Source organism: Neovison vison, chromosome 10, assembly GCF_020171115.1.
Source record: "Neovison vison isolate M4711 chromosome 10, ASM_NN_V1, whole genome shotgun sequence".
Lineage (NCBI taxonomy): Eukaryota > Metazoa > Chordata > Mammalia > Carnivora > Mustelidae > Neogale > Neogale vison.
In genome coordinates, this window is record NC_058100.1 from 65,639,427 (window position 1) to 65,655,770 (window position 16,344).

A 16,344-nucleotide genomic window follows, 5' to 3' on the forward strand; every position below is an offset into this window, starting at 1 on the left:
GGGCCTGGAATGCTTTCTCCTGCTGGATGATCCAGAAACTCCAGACATGGTTTCCTTTCTGCTGCTGGGTTGGTGGCTCCCTGCCATGGGTATAGGATCAAGAGATGCTGGGCCTGGAATGTTTTCTGCTGCTGTGTCTCATAGGTCTGGGCTGCTGGGCCTTCTGGCATCTGGGGTGTGAGTGGAGGAGCCCTCTTACTGCTGGCTCAAAGTCTATGTATTGCCACCTGAGCTCTGTTGACACTGTCACCACAGGCAGAATAGGGCTCACAGCTGCTGGGTGGTGTGGGGCATGTGGTAAATTTGTCATTGAGACTAAAGCCCAGGTTGTCCCATTAATACAGCTGCTGGTGAACTGGGATCTGCTGCTTCCCAGGGCTGTGGGACATAAGAAGGATAGACTCCCCAACCCATCCCTGATTCTGCTTATGCTGTTCATGTGGGCAGACTGAGCCACTGGAGCCATCAATGCGTCTTCCCACTACATCCTCACTGAGCTTCCCTTTTCCCAGTCCTTTGACCAGACTTTACCCTCCCTGTCTGTCCCTGCCTGTTGACCATCTGGGATTGCATTCCTTTCTAGCATCCAGTCTGAGACATAAAGAGAAAACCCAGGGACGTCACTGCAGCATCATTCCTTAAGTTTTGAGGTCCCCAATCATCTTCTTTCCACCTTTCCAAGTCTTTCTATGCTTGCATGTTGAACAGTTTCCAGGGTATTTAGTTACATGTAGAGAGAGATTCAGGGAAAATTGAGTCTGCCCATCTTGTCTTGGAACTGAAACTTCTAGTAATAGCTTCTTAAATCTGAATTAGGAAGTTAATATGTATACAACATAGTCAAAAGTGGGGACCTTCTGGGAGTACAGAACTCCCAGTAATGAAAAACAAAATTACCCAAACTCCTTCTTACAGAAGTTAGCACTGTTCTAGTTTAGGGAAGGCCTTTCAAAAGTTTTATGTGCCTTAAAATCATGCAGGGATCATGTGAAAATGTGATTCAGATTCAGTAGGTATGAAGATTCTGCTTTTCTAACAAGCTCCCAGGAGATGCTGACCTTGCTGTTCTGTGAGCCATCCTTTGGGTGACAGGGGCTTAGAGTCAATCCTTCAATCTTTTGTATAGATATACTTATAACAAGAACATTGGCTGTCCTCCTACATGGATTAATTTTTCTATATTGTTAGTTCAGTTGGAAATTATATTTAAAAATTTTTATCCCTACTTGTTAAATCCATTAAGATCCATATGAATTTTTTTTCTCCATTCTTTTTTGGTCAAGATTGAGTCATTGGACTACATTTTTACATTTTTTCCTTAACTTCTAGCTTTCTATATTGATTACACAAATTCATAAGTGAATGGGATCACATAAATTCAATGTACTATTGACTATATTTTCAAATGTAAATTTGTTGAAATTTTCTTACAAAAATTGTAAAAATGTGTTGCAAGCAGGGAGATAAATGTAGGGATTAACTTTCACAGTTTTCAAGTATACAAGTTAAAATTTCCTGGTAAGCTTCTAAATAAATAGAAATAGAGCCTCTATTTTCCAAGCTAGTGAAGGACATAATGGAATAAGAATATAAAACCTAATGGACACAAAAGCTGAGGAAGTGTGAAAACATAAAATTGGTGTAAATAGAAACACTAAATCAGGTAGTAGGTATTAATATGAAATATTAGTAGTTACATTAAAAGCAAATGGATTGAACTCCTTAGTTAAAAGGCAGACATTATCAAACTGGATGAAGGAAATCTAACTATTGATTATTTATCAGAGTCTCACCTAACAGAATGATATAGGAGAGTAAAAAGTAAAAAGATTTAAAGAGAGTGGGTAAATAATCAAAAAGCAATGTAGTTATATTAAATATATAATAGGAGTATAAATGCACACATAAGATAGCCTTTAATGCAAAAAGCATCATTAGAAAGAAGGAGCAACCCACTGTAATAGGTTTTAATACTCTTGGAAGTATTCAATTTGCATGCACCTAATTACATAGCCTCAAATATATTTAAAAGAACACAGAAGTACAAGAAGAAATTGGAAGAAAAGATCGAGGGATCCAGCCTTCTTTGGAAAAGAAACGTGCTCTGCTCATTTTATATAGATAAATTGGTTGTAAAGCCAGACAAAGACAGGTTGAGAATGGAACATTATTAAGCCTATCATTCCTATGAGAATAAAAGGAAAAAATGTGAAAGAAGATTTTCTAAAACAAATGTAGCAATGCAGAGAAAATATTCATTATACTTCTAGGCCAAGTGGGATTACTCAAACATTTCAGGCTTAATCTGTTAACATAATTCATGATACTCATTCTTCCTACTTCGTGTGCTTTTATTTGGTTGTTTAGTTGCCCCAAGACCAGTTGTTGAAAAGACTATTCTTTCACCATTGGATTGTCCTGGTACCCTTGCTGAAACGGAGTTGACCATAAGTGTGTGAGTTTACTTCTGCATTCTCATTTCTATTCTATTGATCTATACATCTGTCCTTAGGCCAGTACCACACATTCTTGATTGCTGTAGGTTTAAAGTGAGGTTGAAAGTGAGACTTTCTTCTTTTTCAAGACTGTTTTGACTGTTTGGGTGCCTTGCATTGCCAGAAGAATTTTAGGATCAGTTGTTGATTTCTGCAAAAGGATGCTGGAATTTTATGGGCATTGAATTAAATCTGTACATCAACTTGGTGAGATCAATATTATATAATTCTGTAATATTCAATATTGTTACAATGTTAACAATATTAAGTCATCCAATCCAGGAATATAGGATGTGGTTTCATTTATTTAGATCCCCTTTGATTTTGTTTTCAGCAATGTTTCATAATCTTCAGTGTACAATCTTACATTTCTTTAGTTCAGGTTATTTTGAACTTAAGTTGTTCTTTTTGATGTTATTGTAGGTGGAACTCCTTTCTTAATTTCATTCTCCTAGTGTTCATTGTTAGTGTATAGAGATGCAATTTAATTTTGCATGTTGGTCTGATATGTGAATATTGCTGAACTATCTGTTAGATGTAATGGGTTTTGGGTGTGTGTGTGTTTGTGTTCATTCCTTAGGATTTTCTATACAAAACACATCATTTGCAAACAGAGATTGATTTGATTCTCCTTTCCAATTTAGATGCCTTTTATTTCTTTTTCATGATCAATTTTCCTGGCTTGAACCTCTAGTATGCTGTTAATTAGAAATGGTAAGAAGTTTTTGGTACTTTAATTTATATAAATGTGTGTGTGAGGTGTATGTGTGTATGAGTATGTATATGTATTGTAAAATATATTTCTTAGCTGTGCATCATAACAAAATAAGTGTGAAAACCACTGTCCCTGAGAAACTTGCACACGGGCACTAGGAGACATGTGTATTTATATTGGGAATACTTATGATTTCAAAACAAAACAAAGAAAAACATTTGAGAAACAATCCAAATATAACAACCAAGAGAAAATGAGTAGTGGTATATCCATTCAAGGAAATATTTTCCCAAGGGAAACTGAATTAACTACAACCACATGGATAATTGTGAGAAACAAAATGCTCAGTGAAAAAGCAAGCTGCAGAGAAACACATGTAATATCAAGCCATTTATATAAAGCTGAAAATATGTAAAGCGAAATCTAAACTGAGTAGGGATATATGGGAGAAAATGGAAAACAAATGCAAGAGAGTGAACGACCTAGAATTCAGGACAGTGATTTCCAGAGAGATTCTGTAGGTGGAGGAATGGGAACTGGGAAAGGCACAGTGGAGATGTCTAAGGTTCTAGAAATGTTTCCTAATGTGGATAGCATATACCCTGAAGTTCACTTTATTTCTTCCTGATTGTAATGATCACTTATGTTATATTATATGTCTTTTAAGTAAGCAATAAATAAGTGTTTTTAAAAAATCAAAAAGTAAAGCAGTCTCCCTACTTCTTTCCTGAATTGGTCATCTCCTTTAAGGATGAGCCACAGCAAATTTCTGCACCGTGCACATTTCTGGAGAGGGGCTATAACAATCAAGATTTGCCTCTGCACCTCAGGGCTCCATCAGCCTAAACAACCCATTCTTTCCCACTTCTGAGTCCACCATCTCCAGCTCTTCTTGCTTTGGGGTGGGAATATATGCATGGAGCCACTAATGGTTGTTCCATTTGCTTCTTTAGAGACCTGGTCCTTCCTATTTAGTGAACGTTTCACTTGGTTCTGGGTGCATGAATTTGATGTGCCATAGACATCTTTCCTCCCCACCCCCAAGTTTCTAGCACAGATACAGGTGTTTCCTATTTTTCAAATATTTGTTCAGTCTTTTCAAATGTAGTTTAACACCTGGATTCAAGCCACCACATCTACTTAGAAATCTTATTGCTATGGTTTGAATGGACAGGAAGACTTTCTAAGACTCTTGTTTAGAGATTGGTGCTACAGTTCTGGAACTGTCAACCCAAATGATCTGCTGCCAACTCACCCTTCATTACAGACGTAATTAACAGTTGACCCAAACCGGGCATCTCCGTTTACGATCATTTTGCCATTGGCGGGTTCTGGAGGAGTTCCACACGATCTCCCTATGGCGGGAGAAGCAGAATTGGGGGATTGGGTATAGAAGAAACCGAACTTCTCTCAGTAATACATAAGGTCCCAACCTGGCTGGAGCTTCCTGAAAAGTATTTGCCATTCCGCAGATCTTGCCACCTCGGAGAAACTAACAAGACTGCCTCAGAGTCAGCCACTTACTAAGCTCCACTTCCAAAAAAAGACCTCCCCTCCTAATTGATCTTTTCCCTGTGTTGTGCATCCCAGAAAAATGCAAACTTTACTTATTACCGAAGTGGTTATTTTGTCATCCAAACAGCTTATTCAGAGATCTCGAAGTCAGGATTCTCTCCCCACCTACAATTTTCTTCCCTTTTCTGAGTCATTGGTGACGCAGTTTCAATGGTGACAATGGGAAACCCCTACTGAATGGAGCTTTCTCCTGCATTGTGTCTTGTGAAGGTCATTTCTCATGAAGTGACCTTGTAATGGAGGTGCCAGCAAGTCAGAGCAGTAGGAAGATGTGACAGAAAGAATAACTGTCACATGTACTCTACTTGAGGCAAATTTAACAATTGTATGTGTCTTGATTCCAAAATCTGAACAATTGATTCAGCTCTACGGATGTTTGATTGACACAGAGTTCTCAGTCCAGAGGTACTTACGCTGGCACTTGTCTTCAGCGCTTGACCAGACCGAGTTGGATAGGCAGGTGATAAAGAACCCTCTCCCAGAGTAACCAGGGCGGCACTCATACTTCAGAGATGTCCCAATAGGAAACTCATTCTCATCAGTAGGATTTGCCAGCTTGGCAAATAGAAGGTGCTCCGGAGTTTTGCACTGACCTGGAGGTCAAGACCACAGTGACATCCAAGTTAATGAAGAAACTTCTATTTACTTCCTCTTTTTCTCCAGTGTGCTTCATAGATGCGATCAAAGAAACAGAACATCTTAATAGTGTTAAAATGTTTGCATCTCTTACTAGTGAACATAGACATGAGCTTTTCATTTTGCTCTAAAGCTTTATTTATTTAGAGAGCAAGAGAGAGAGAGAGGGAGCGAGCATGGACAAGTGGGAGGGAGGCAGAGGGAGAGAGAATCTCAAGCAGACTCCCTGCTGAGCACAGAGCCCAATGCAGGCCTTGATCCCAGGAACCTGAAATCATGATATGAACCGAAATCAGCCACTTCGCCAGCTGAGGCGATCCTGTCCACCATTCTTCATAGTGGGATGCTGAACACTGCTCATCTTCTCAAACCTTAGAGTCGAATTGTAATCCACCACCTCATTTCTTATTCTACAAAAATTTTCATTTGATGCTTTTATCACAGTCACTGCTAAAAACCCAGTTTTGCAAAAATTTATTGTCACCAAAAGGAACCCACTGAAGATAAAATAAAAGAACTCTACTGCAAGCAAATGTAGCCAAGGCCTATTGGGAGACAGTTGTTGCACAGTATCTGAGAAGTACCCAGAATTGTTGTTCCACCAAAAATGTAAAATAGCCCATGGGTCTCCTCTGAGATCCTGGAGGTTCCCACGGCACATCAGCCAACAATTTGGGAAATGCAGCACTCCACTAATCTTTGTCTGTAAAGTCGAATTGTCTATTTATATTTACTATAATTGTTAACATATTCATGATTAGATCTATCATCTTATTTGATTTTTATCTGTCCTTCCTTTCCTATGTTCCTTATGCTCTTCTCTTTTGCCTTCATTTCGAGAATGAAAAAAGATTTTATTTATTTATTTAAAGAGAGAGAAAGACAGAGAGAGATTGAGAGAGAGAGCACAAGCGTGAGTGAGCAGGGGGAGGGGCACAGCGAAAAGGAGAGAGAGAATCTCAAGCAGACTCCGTGCTGAACAGCACCTGAATTCATCTGAAATCAGGAGTTGGACACTCAACCACCTGAGTCACCCAGGAGTCCCTATTGTTATTTCTTCTTATTAGATTATTTGTTACACATTCTTTCATAGCTCCTTTAAAGATGACATGCATCCTTACCATGTTAACATGCAATGAACAATTATTTCTCCAGCAATGCAAGAACCATAGAAAATGCTCACTCCATTTACTTCTCCCTGTCTTTTGTTCCATCATTTATGCTTTTAGATTCTACATATATTTTATGCTCCCATTAGCCATATTCAGTGTACACCCTGCCTGCTTCTTGCTGGGCTACAAACATTTCTTACTAAGCTGGACCCTAATAGTAATGGATTCCATCAGCAGGCTCAGCTAAGATTTTGAAAATCTTTGAAAATGTGTGGTTGCCTACACAAGGGGCTTCCAAAGACATCCATGCCCTAATCCCTGGTGCCTGTGAATGTTACCTCATATGGCACCAGGCTTTGCAGATGTAGTTAAATTAAGAATCTTGTGATGGGAAGATTATCCTGGGTTATCTGGGTGGCCCTCAATGTAATCACAAAGGTCCTTAAAAGAGGGAGGCAGAGGATCCAAGATAGAAGAAGGAGATTTTAAGACATTCAAGTGCTGGCTTTCAAGGTAGAGAAAGAGAGCCATGACCCAAAGTATGCAGGCAGCCTCTGGACGAGAAGAGCAGGGACCTAATCTCCCTTGGAGCCTCCAGAAGAAACACAGCCCTACAGACCCATTTGAGAATTTGACCTCCGGGATCATAGGAGGGTAAATTTCTATTGTTGTAAGCCACTAAGTTTGTAGTAATTTTTTAGAGCAGAAAAAAGAAGCTAATACAAGAGATATCAATGTATAGTTTTAGAAACTGGATTCCGAGAACAGAATTTTAACCCAAATTTGTCTTCTTCTTACTGTGAGGTAGAAGTAAAAAATGTAAATTGGGATAATAGCTGAAATAGAAAGAAACATATGAGTCTTCACTACAGAAAGCTTGATCTGGTTTCTTTTCCTCCTTCATTCCTAATCCCTCAAATTCTAAGTCGTATATTAATATCAACTCCATAAACTCACTTACCATAGTTTATTTAAAAAAAAAAAACTCTTCAGATTCCATACAAATTTTAGGGTTATTTTCTCCAGCTCTTTGAAAAATACCAGTGGAATTTTGATCGGAATGGCATTAAAAGCATAGATTGCTCTAGGCAGTATAGACATTTTAACAATGTTTATTCTTTCGATCCAAGAGCATGGAATGGTCCTCCATCTTTTTGTGTCTTCTTCAATTTCTTTCATGAGTGTTCTGTAGTTCCTCGAGTACAGATCCTTTACCTCTTTGGTTAGGTTTATTCCCAGGTATCTTATGGTTCTTGGTGCTATAGTAAATGGAATCGATTCTCTAATTTCCCTTTCTGTATTTTCATTGTTAGTATACAATAAAGCCACTGATTTCTGTACATTGTCTTTGTATCCTGCCACATTACTGAATTGCTGTATGAGTTCTAGTAGTTTGAGGGTGGAGTCTTTTGGGTTTTCCATATAAAGTATCATGTCATCTGCGAAGAGAGAGAGTTTGACTTCTTCATTGCCAATTTCGATACCTTTTATTTCTCTTTGTTGTCTGATTGCTGTTGCTAGGACTTCTAATACTATGTTGAACAAGAGTGGTGAGAGTGGGCATCCTTGTCATGTTCCTGATCTCAACAGGAAGGCTGTGAGCTTTTTCCCATTGAGGATGATATTTGCTGTGGGTCTTTCATAGATAGATTTTATGAAGTTCAGGAATGTTCCCTCTATCCCTATACTTTGAAGGGTTTTAATCAGGAACGGATGCTGGATTTTGTCTAATGCTTTTTCTGCATCAGTTGAGAAGATCATGGGGTTCTTCTCTCTTCTCTTATTGATTTGTTCTATTACATTGATTTGCGAGTGTTGAACCATCCTTGTAACCCAGGGATGAATTCCACCTGGTCATGGCTGATAATCTTTTTAATGTGCTGTTGGATCCTGTTTGCTAGGATCTTGTTGAGAATCTTAGCATCCATATTCATCAGTGATATTCATCTGAAATTCTCCTTTTTGGTGTGGTCTTTGCCTGGTTTGGGGATCAGGGTAATGCTGGCTTCATAAAAAGAGTCTGGAAGTTTTCCTTCTGCTTCAATTTTTTGAAACAGCTTCGGGAGAATTGATGTTATTTCTTCTTTGAAAGTTTGGTAGAATTGCCGAGGGAATCCATCAAGTCCTGGGTTCTGGTTTTTTGGGAGGTTTTTGATCACTGCTTCAATCTCAATACGAGATATCAGTTTATTCAGGTGGTCAATTTCTTCCTGGTTCAATTTTGGGAGTTTATAGTTTTGTATGGAATCAGAAGAGACCCCGAATCACAAAGGAAATGTTGAAAAACAAAAAACAAAAATAAAACAAAAATAAAAACAAAAAAGAGCAGCATCACGTTACCTGATTTCAAGCTTTACTACAAAGTTGTGATCACCAAGACAGCATAAAAACAGACACATAGACAAGTGGAACAGAGTAGAGAGCCCAGATATGGGCCCTCAACTCTATGGTCAAATAATCTTTGACAAAGCAGGAAAAAACATACAGTGGAAAAAAGTCTCTTCAATAAATGGTGCTGGGAAAATTGGACAGCTATATGTGGAAGAATGAAATTCGACCATTCTCTTACACTGTACACAAAGATAAACTCAAAATGGATAAAAGACCTCAATGTGAGACAAGAATCCATCAGAATCCTAGAGGAGAACATAGGCAGTAACCTCTTCGATATCAGCCATAACAACTTCTTTCAAGATATGTCTCCAAAGGCAAAAGAAACAAAAATGAAAATGAATTTTTGGAACTTCATCAAGATCAAAAGCTTCTGCACAGCAAAGGAAATAGTCAACAAAACAAAGAGGCTACCCACGGAATGGGAGAAGATATTTGCAAATGACAGTACAGACAAAAGGTTGATATCCAGGATCTATAAAGAACTTCTCAAACTAAAATCACACAAAACAGATAATCATATCCAAAAATGGGCAGAAGGTATGAACAGACATTTCTCCAATGAAGACATACAAATGGCTATCAGACACATGAAAAAATATTCATCATCACTAGGCATCAGGGAGATTCAAATTAAAACCACATTGAGATACCACCTTACACCAGTTAGAACAGCCAAAATTAGCAAGACAGGAAACAACGTGTGTTGGAGAGGATGTGGAAAAAGGGGATCCCTCTTACACTGTTGTTGGGAACGCAAGTTGGTACAGCCACATTGGAGAACAGTGTGGAGTGAAATTGACACATGTGTGCACCATGAAACCATTACCACAATCAAGATAACAAACATTTCCATCACTCCAACAGTTTTCTCATTTTGCTTTATAATCCATCTGTCTCTCTACCTCCTTCTCTAGGAGATCTCTGGCCTGCTTCTTACTACAGATTGATTTGATCTTCTAGAATTTCATATAAACCAACTCACTTGGTTTGTACTTTTTCCCCCCATTTTGTTGGTCTAGCTTTTACACAGAATGATTATTTTTGAGATTCACCCAGGTTTTTGCATATATAAAAGTATTTCTTTTTTTTTTTTTTTTTTTTTTTTTGCTGGGTGATAATCAGTTGTACCAATATACATTAAATTGATTTGCCTGTTTGGCTGTTGAGTGCCATTTAGATTATTTCTAGTTATTGGCTAGTACAAATAAAGCCACTATAAAAATCCTGCCCAAGTCTCTGTGTGGTCAGTTGCTTTCATTTCTCTTGAGTCAATACCTAGGAGTAAAATTCTCAGTCATAGATACATTTGAGTTTAGCTTTTTAAGAAATTTCCCAAATGCTTTTTAAAGTGGTTATATCATTTTACCAAGGAGTAGTGATTCCAGTCTTCACCTTATTGCCAACACTTGCTATGGTCAATTTTTAACATTTTAGCTTTTCTAGTGGGTGTATATTGTCATCTCATTGTGGTTTTCGTCTTGGGTGTCAGAGTCCACTTGGAAATACTCCTGATTCAAACGTGCATTCAAGGCAGATGGTTTTATTCTGTGCTAGAAGTACAATCTACTTATTACTTCCATGTTCTGTTTCAAACATAAACTGTCAACCTGGACTACACTCTGCTCTCCATTCTGCACTCCATCTCCATTCTGCTCTTTTATGAAAAGATCTGCAAGTGTTTTATTTAAACACTTCTATCAGTTAAAGAAAAAGAAGAGCATGCACTTCTAAAAATTTTATATTTTAATGTCAAAATCTTTATATATTGATATTATTATTATACTATATATTATATTTGGTATAATATATAATATGATTTAATACATAATAAGATACCTAGGAATAAACCTAACAAAAGAGGTAAAGGATCTATAGTCTAGGAACTACAGGACACTTATGAAAGAAATCGAGGAAGACACAAAAAGATGGAAAAACTTTCCATGATCATGGATTGGAAGAATAAACATTGTTAAAATGTCTATCCTGCCCAGAGCAATTTATACTTCCAATGCCATAGCTATTAAAATACCATTGACATTTTTCAAAGAGCTGGAACAAAAAATCCTAAAATTTTTATGGAACAGGAAAAGACCTGAATCACCAAGTAAATGATGAAAAAGAAAAACAAAGCTGGGGGCCTCATGTTGCCTGATTTCAAGCTTTATTACAAAGCTGTGATCACCAAAACAGCATGGTATTGGCACAGAAACAGACACATAGACCAATGGAACAGAATAGAGACTCCAGAAATGGACCCTCAACTCTATCGTCAACTAATCTTTGACAAATCATGAAAAAATCTTTAATGGAAAAATGACAGTATCTTCAGTAAGTGGTGCTGAGAAAATAGGACAGCTATATATAGAAGAGTGATAATGGACTATTACCTTACACCATACATAGGAAAATTCAAAATGGATGAAAGGTCTCAGTGTAAGACAGGAATCCATCAAAATCCTAAAGGAGAACATGGGCAGTAACCTCTTTGATATTGGCAGCAGCAACCTCTTTCAAGACACATCTCTAAAGGCATGTAAACAAAAGCAAAAATGAACTCTTGGGACTTCATCAAGATCAAAACCTTCTGCACAGCAAAGGAAACAGCCAACAAAACTAAGAGGCAGCCCACAGAATGGAAGAAGATGTTTGAAAATGACATTACAGATAAGGGGCTGATATCCAAAATCTATAAAGAACTTTTCAAACTCAACACTCAAAAAATTAATAACCCAGTCAAAAAATGGGCAGAAGACATGAACAGACATTTCTCCAAAGAAGACATACAAATGGCTAACAGACACATGAAGAAATGTTCAACATCACTAGCCATCAGGGAAATTCAAATCAAAACCACACTGAGATACCGCCCTCCACCAGTTAGAATGGCCAAAATTGACAGGGCAAGAAAAAACAAATGTTGAAGTTGTAGAGAAAGGGGAACCCTCTTACACTGTTGGTGGGAATGCTAGCTTGTACAGCCTCTCTGGAAAACAGTATGGAAGTTCCTCAAGGTGTTAAGAATAAAGCTACCCTACGACCTGGCAATTGCCCTACTGGTATATATACCAAAGATACATATGTAGTGAAAAGAAGGGACACATGCACCCCAGTGCTCATAGCAGCTATGTCCACAATAGCCAAACTGTGGAAGGAGCTGAGATGCCCTTCAACAGATGAATGGATAAAGAAGATGTGGTCCATATATACCATGGAATATTATTCGGCCATTAGAGATGATGAATATGCACCATTTGCACTGACATGGATGGAACTGGAGGGGATTATGTTAAGTGAAGTAAGTCAAACTGAGAAAGACAATTGTCATATGTTTTCAGTCATATGTGGAACATAAGCATTAGCACGGAGGACCATAAAAAAAGGGAGAGAAATCCAAAGCGGGAGAATCAGAGAGAGAGTTGAACCATGAGAGACTATGGACCCTGGGGAAACAATCTGAGGATTTCAAAGGGGAGGAAGGTGAGGGGAGGGGGTTACAGGGTGATGGATATTGAGGAGGGCAAGTGTTGTGATCAGCACTGTGTGTTATACTTAGCTAATAAGTGATTGAACACTACATCAAAAACTAATTATGTACTGTACAGTGTCTAACCGAACATAATTTAAAAAATTTATATATTTATGCTTGATGTTTAAAAATATTTATACATTCATAATATTAGTATATTATGTATTTGGTATATTACATAATCTAATTTAATATGTAATAATATGATTCTAATATATAACTTGGCATGCTATATATAAAACATTAATTTATTATATTACAATACATATTATATATTTTACAGATTAATGTATATTATAAATTACAAACCACATAAACTATGCCAACTTAATACTATAAATTATATTCATATCATATAGCTTAATGAAGCTATTATGTGTGATATTTAATGCAATTATATGTTAATTATATAACAATGAATTATAATATATAATGTCCTCTAAATAAATATTGCATAATATATACATATAAACTGTTATATAACAGAAATATAACTATTTTATATTACAGGTAATATATTATGTATAGTAAAATAGTAAATATATTTAAATATCTATACTAGTCTTTATTTATAACCATGTAATTTATATTACATATAAATAGAAATTTAAAAATATGATACAGATGAAATAAACATTTTAAGTGCTTTGCTAATCATGATGATTTAACATAATCATTAATTAACATCTACAAGGACATAATAGTCACGATGAGTTTCTCTGTTTACAACAAGTGGATGGAAAGCTATCATTTCAACCAGTCTCGCTACTTTCTGAGGTTTTGTTTTTTGTCAACTTTTGGTCACTTGTAATTAGACTGACAATGTTTCTTCCTCTTCATGTCTCTGACAGAGAGCCTGCATGTGTGTATGCCTGTGTGTGGGGCTGTGTATGTATGTGTGGAAGGTATTGTCAGCTATGCTGTTTTCTTATTTGCTTAAGATGTTCTTATTAGAATTCTCTTCATTCTGCTTCTATGCAGAAAAGCTTTGAAGTTACTTGTCCAATCATAAAATTTATATTAGATAAATATAATAAACCATAAATTATAATATAAACCATAAGCCATAAACCAATTATAATATAAACCATAAATCTGCTCATCTGAGCGTATCTGAACCCACAAGGTGGCAAATCACAGAAAGCGACTGGCCTTCCCTCCTTTCTACCTAGCCCTCTTTATATACAGCGGGGCAACAGAGCCGCATCTCACCCAAGGACCAGAAGAGGGCGCTAGAAGCTGCCCTATAGTCTACACCGTCGTAGGTTTAATAAGCCAATTTGTATGTAAAATAACTACCTCTGTGAGTCAGCCTACGCGTTCATTTCTGGATTCAATCCTTACCTGTTGCTAAATCCATGCTCCTTCCCACTCAGCCTTCTCTGATCACCGAAGCTGAGATGTCTCCCTTTACAGACATGTGGTGGCGGTTAGACTCTCTTGAGGGACGTTCCTACTCATGGCTTCATATATCTGCATGGGGATTTTCAGGTTTCGTAACCCTGTCACATACACTACCTCATTTGCTTTTTACAGTAATCCTCTCAGACTGGCAGATGTGAATTATGTCCATTTGATATACACGGACACTGAAACTCAGGGAACTTATTGACTTGCTGACCCCAGGCACATAACCACTCAGTAACAGAGGCTGAAAAAAAACCCAGAACCCTGGCCTCCCAATTAAGGAGATTTCACAAAACCCTACCACCCAACTTCCATATGCATGCACCTTGAAGACACAGCTCTCTCATCACGTCCAAAGTGCTTTGATCAGCATTCCATCAGCACTTTCTGTGCCTACATTCCTTTAGCAAGTAAATTACCAGATAGTTTAGCTGTTTCACATTTTGAAGTTATTATGATAACCTTAGTAAATATATATTTGTATATATTTTGCAATTAACATTCCAGTATGAAGAGGACCAGATACTCATAAGGTTCACAAACATTTCTAAGCCCTGACAACAGATTGCTTAGTTTACTTGGCATGCCTTTCTTCTGAAAATAAAACTTTTAGGTTTTATCACGTTTCTTCACTTGACAGGTTACTTTACGATGTCTAAGGAAATAAAATATTAATAACAACTCTTTAAAAAAGATTATTCCATCTATTCACTTGACAGAGAAACTGAGGGAGAGCAGGAGCAGGCAGAGGGAGAAGCAGGCTCTCTGCTGAGCAGGGAGCCGGATGCGGAGCTCGATCCCAGGACCCTGGGATCAGGACCCGAGCAGAAGGCAAGTCGAAGGCAGCCGCTTAACTGACCGAGCCACCGAGGCACCCCAACAACAGCTTTTTAAAAAAGATTTTACTTATTTACTTGCCAGGGAGAGGAAGAGAGAGAGAGAGAGACTGAACAAGCAGGGGGAGTGGCAGGAAGAAGGAGAAGCAGGCTCCCTGCTAAGCAAGGAGTTTGATGTTGAAATCATGACCTGAGCCAAGGGCAGAGGCTTAACGACTGAGCCACCCAGGCGTCCCTAATAACAACTTTTGTGGAAACTTGGTTTTACCTTGTTCCTTCCTCTCTTAGAAGAGAAGGCACAATCAGTAATGAATGTGTAATGTCTAGTGACAGTGGAGAACAAAATCAGTCGCCAAGAAGAGGCCGGACAAAAGCAATCAAGACTCTCATTTCAACTAAGATGTTGCCAGGGAGTCCAAGCAAACTAAGAAGACTTCTCAGAAGGCCAAAAATAAGAGAAGGATTCTAAATGAAGGTGTTTACCTATTCAAAGGGAAGGAAGGACAGGAAGATGCCTCCACAAACTTTCCAAATAGTTGTAACAGGTTATATTTTGTACTAACTGCATGACTAAAATACCACACTGTGTAAACATCTCACATTTCCCTTCTGTCTGCAGCTTGTGACAGCGAGGGCCCTGGAGCTTCCCAGGAGCTCGCCCTTCCAACCCCAAGTGCCGCCATGGGATTTGTGCAAACGAAGGCTCTCCGTGAGTGTCTGTGGTGGGTTGGGGGCGCGGGCGGGTGAATGCAGTCTGATGCAGGGCAGTGTAAGGTGAGAACTTCACCCCCAGGACTGCTTGTCCAAACACCCTGGTGAACGAAGGGCAGAAGTAACGGCTGGGGGATAGAACATGAATAAGTGGCAGGCTCTGTGCTAGACCCCGACACGCTTTATGCCATTCAATAACACTACCATGAGGTGGAAATCAGTGTTTGCCACCGCACAGAAGAGGAAATCCATTCGGACAGGTGTAGTAACTTTCCTCACACTTAAGAACTTGCTAAAATTAGAACCCAGGTTAGTCGCATTTCCCACCACCCTTTCTTTCGCTGAGGTCAGCACTCCACTCTGCTCCCGCGGGGCTTCGTTAACGCCAAAGCAGGTAATTACCGGCGGCACCTGCCGAGCACCTGCGCGCTCCCGGCTGGCACCACACCAGCGCCCCCAGCAGGAGGCAACTCCTCGCTCACCCGGAGGCCACCGGGGTCCCCGCACAAACGGGGACCCCAGAGCCCACCCGCCTTTGCGCGCCACCCCGAGGACCCGAAAGCCCAGCCCCGCGTCTCACCCCAGGCGTCCGGCAGCGCAAGCAGCACCAGAACCGCCAGGACGGCTCCTCGCGAGCCGGAGAGAGGGGGCCCCGGCGGCCCGAGAGGCTGCAGGCTGCTCCGAGAAGACGCTGCCATCCTCCGCAGGACTCGAGTAAGTAGGTGCGACCTCGAAGGCAAGCGCAGGGAGCGAGGCGAAGAGGTGAGACAACGCACTCTGCTCCCAGAATCTGGGGAGCGCAGCGGGGAGGCCGAGACGGAAGCCTTTGACCGCAGCTTCCCCTTAATGGGCGAGGTCTTGTTTACTCCTCATTTGCATTGTTTCCAGCGAATCTGGCGCTCACCGACCACCTTAGGGACGCATCTACAGGAGCAAA

General features: G+C 39.2%; 1 protein-coding gene across 1 annotated transcript in view; it reads right to left on the bottom strand.

Moving 5' to 3' along the window:
* LOC122918733 (complement receptor type 2-like) overlaps nt 1-16,344 on the bottom strand; it is a 173,475-nt gene that overhangs the window by 118,797 nt on the left and 38,334 nt on the right. Inside the window, exons 18-21 of the mRNA XM_044267508.1 lie at nt 11,445-11,450; nt 6,456-6,465; nt 5,199-5,378; nt 4,466-4,565 (exon numbers count right to left, since the gene is read on the bottom strand). Coding sequence (XP_044123443.1) covers nt 4,466-4,565; nt 5,199-5,378; nt 6,456-6,465; nt 11,445-11,450 — 296 coding nt within the window. The remainder of the gene's footprint in view (nt 1-4,465; nt 4,566-5,198; nt 5,379-6,455; nt 6,466-11,444; nt 11,451-16,344) is intronic.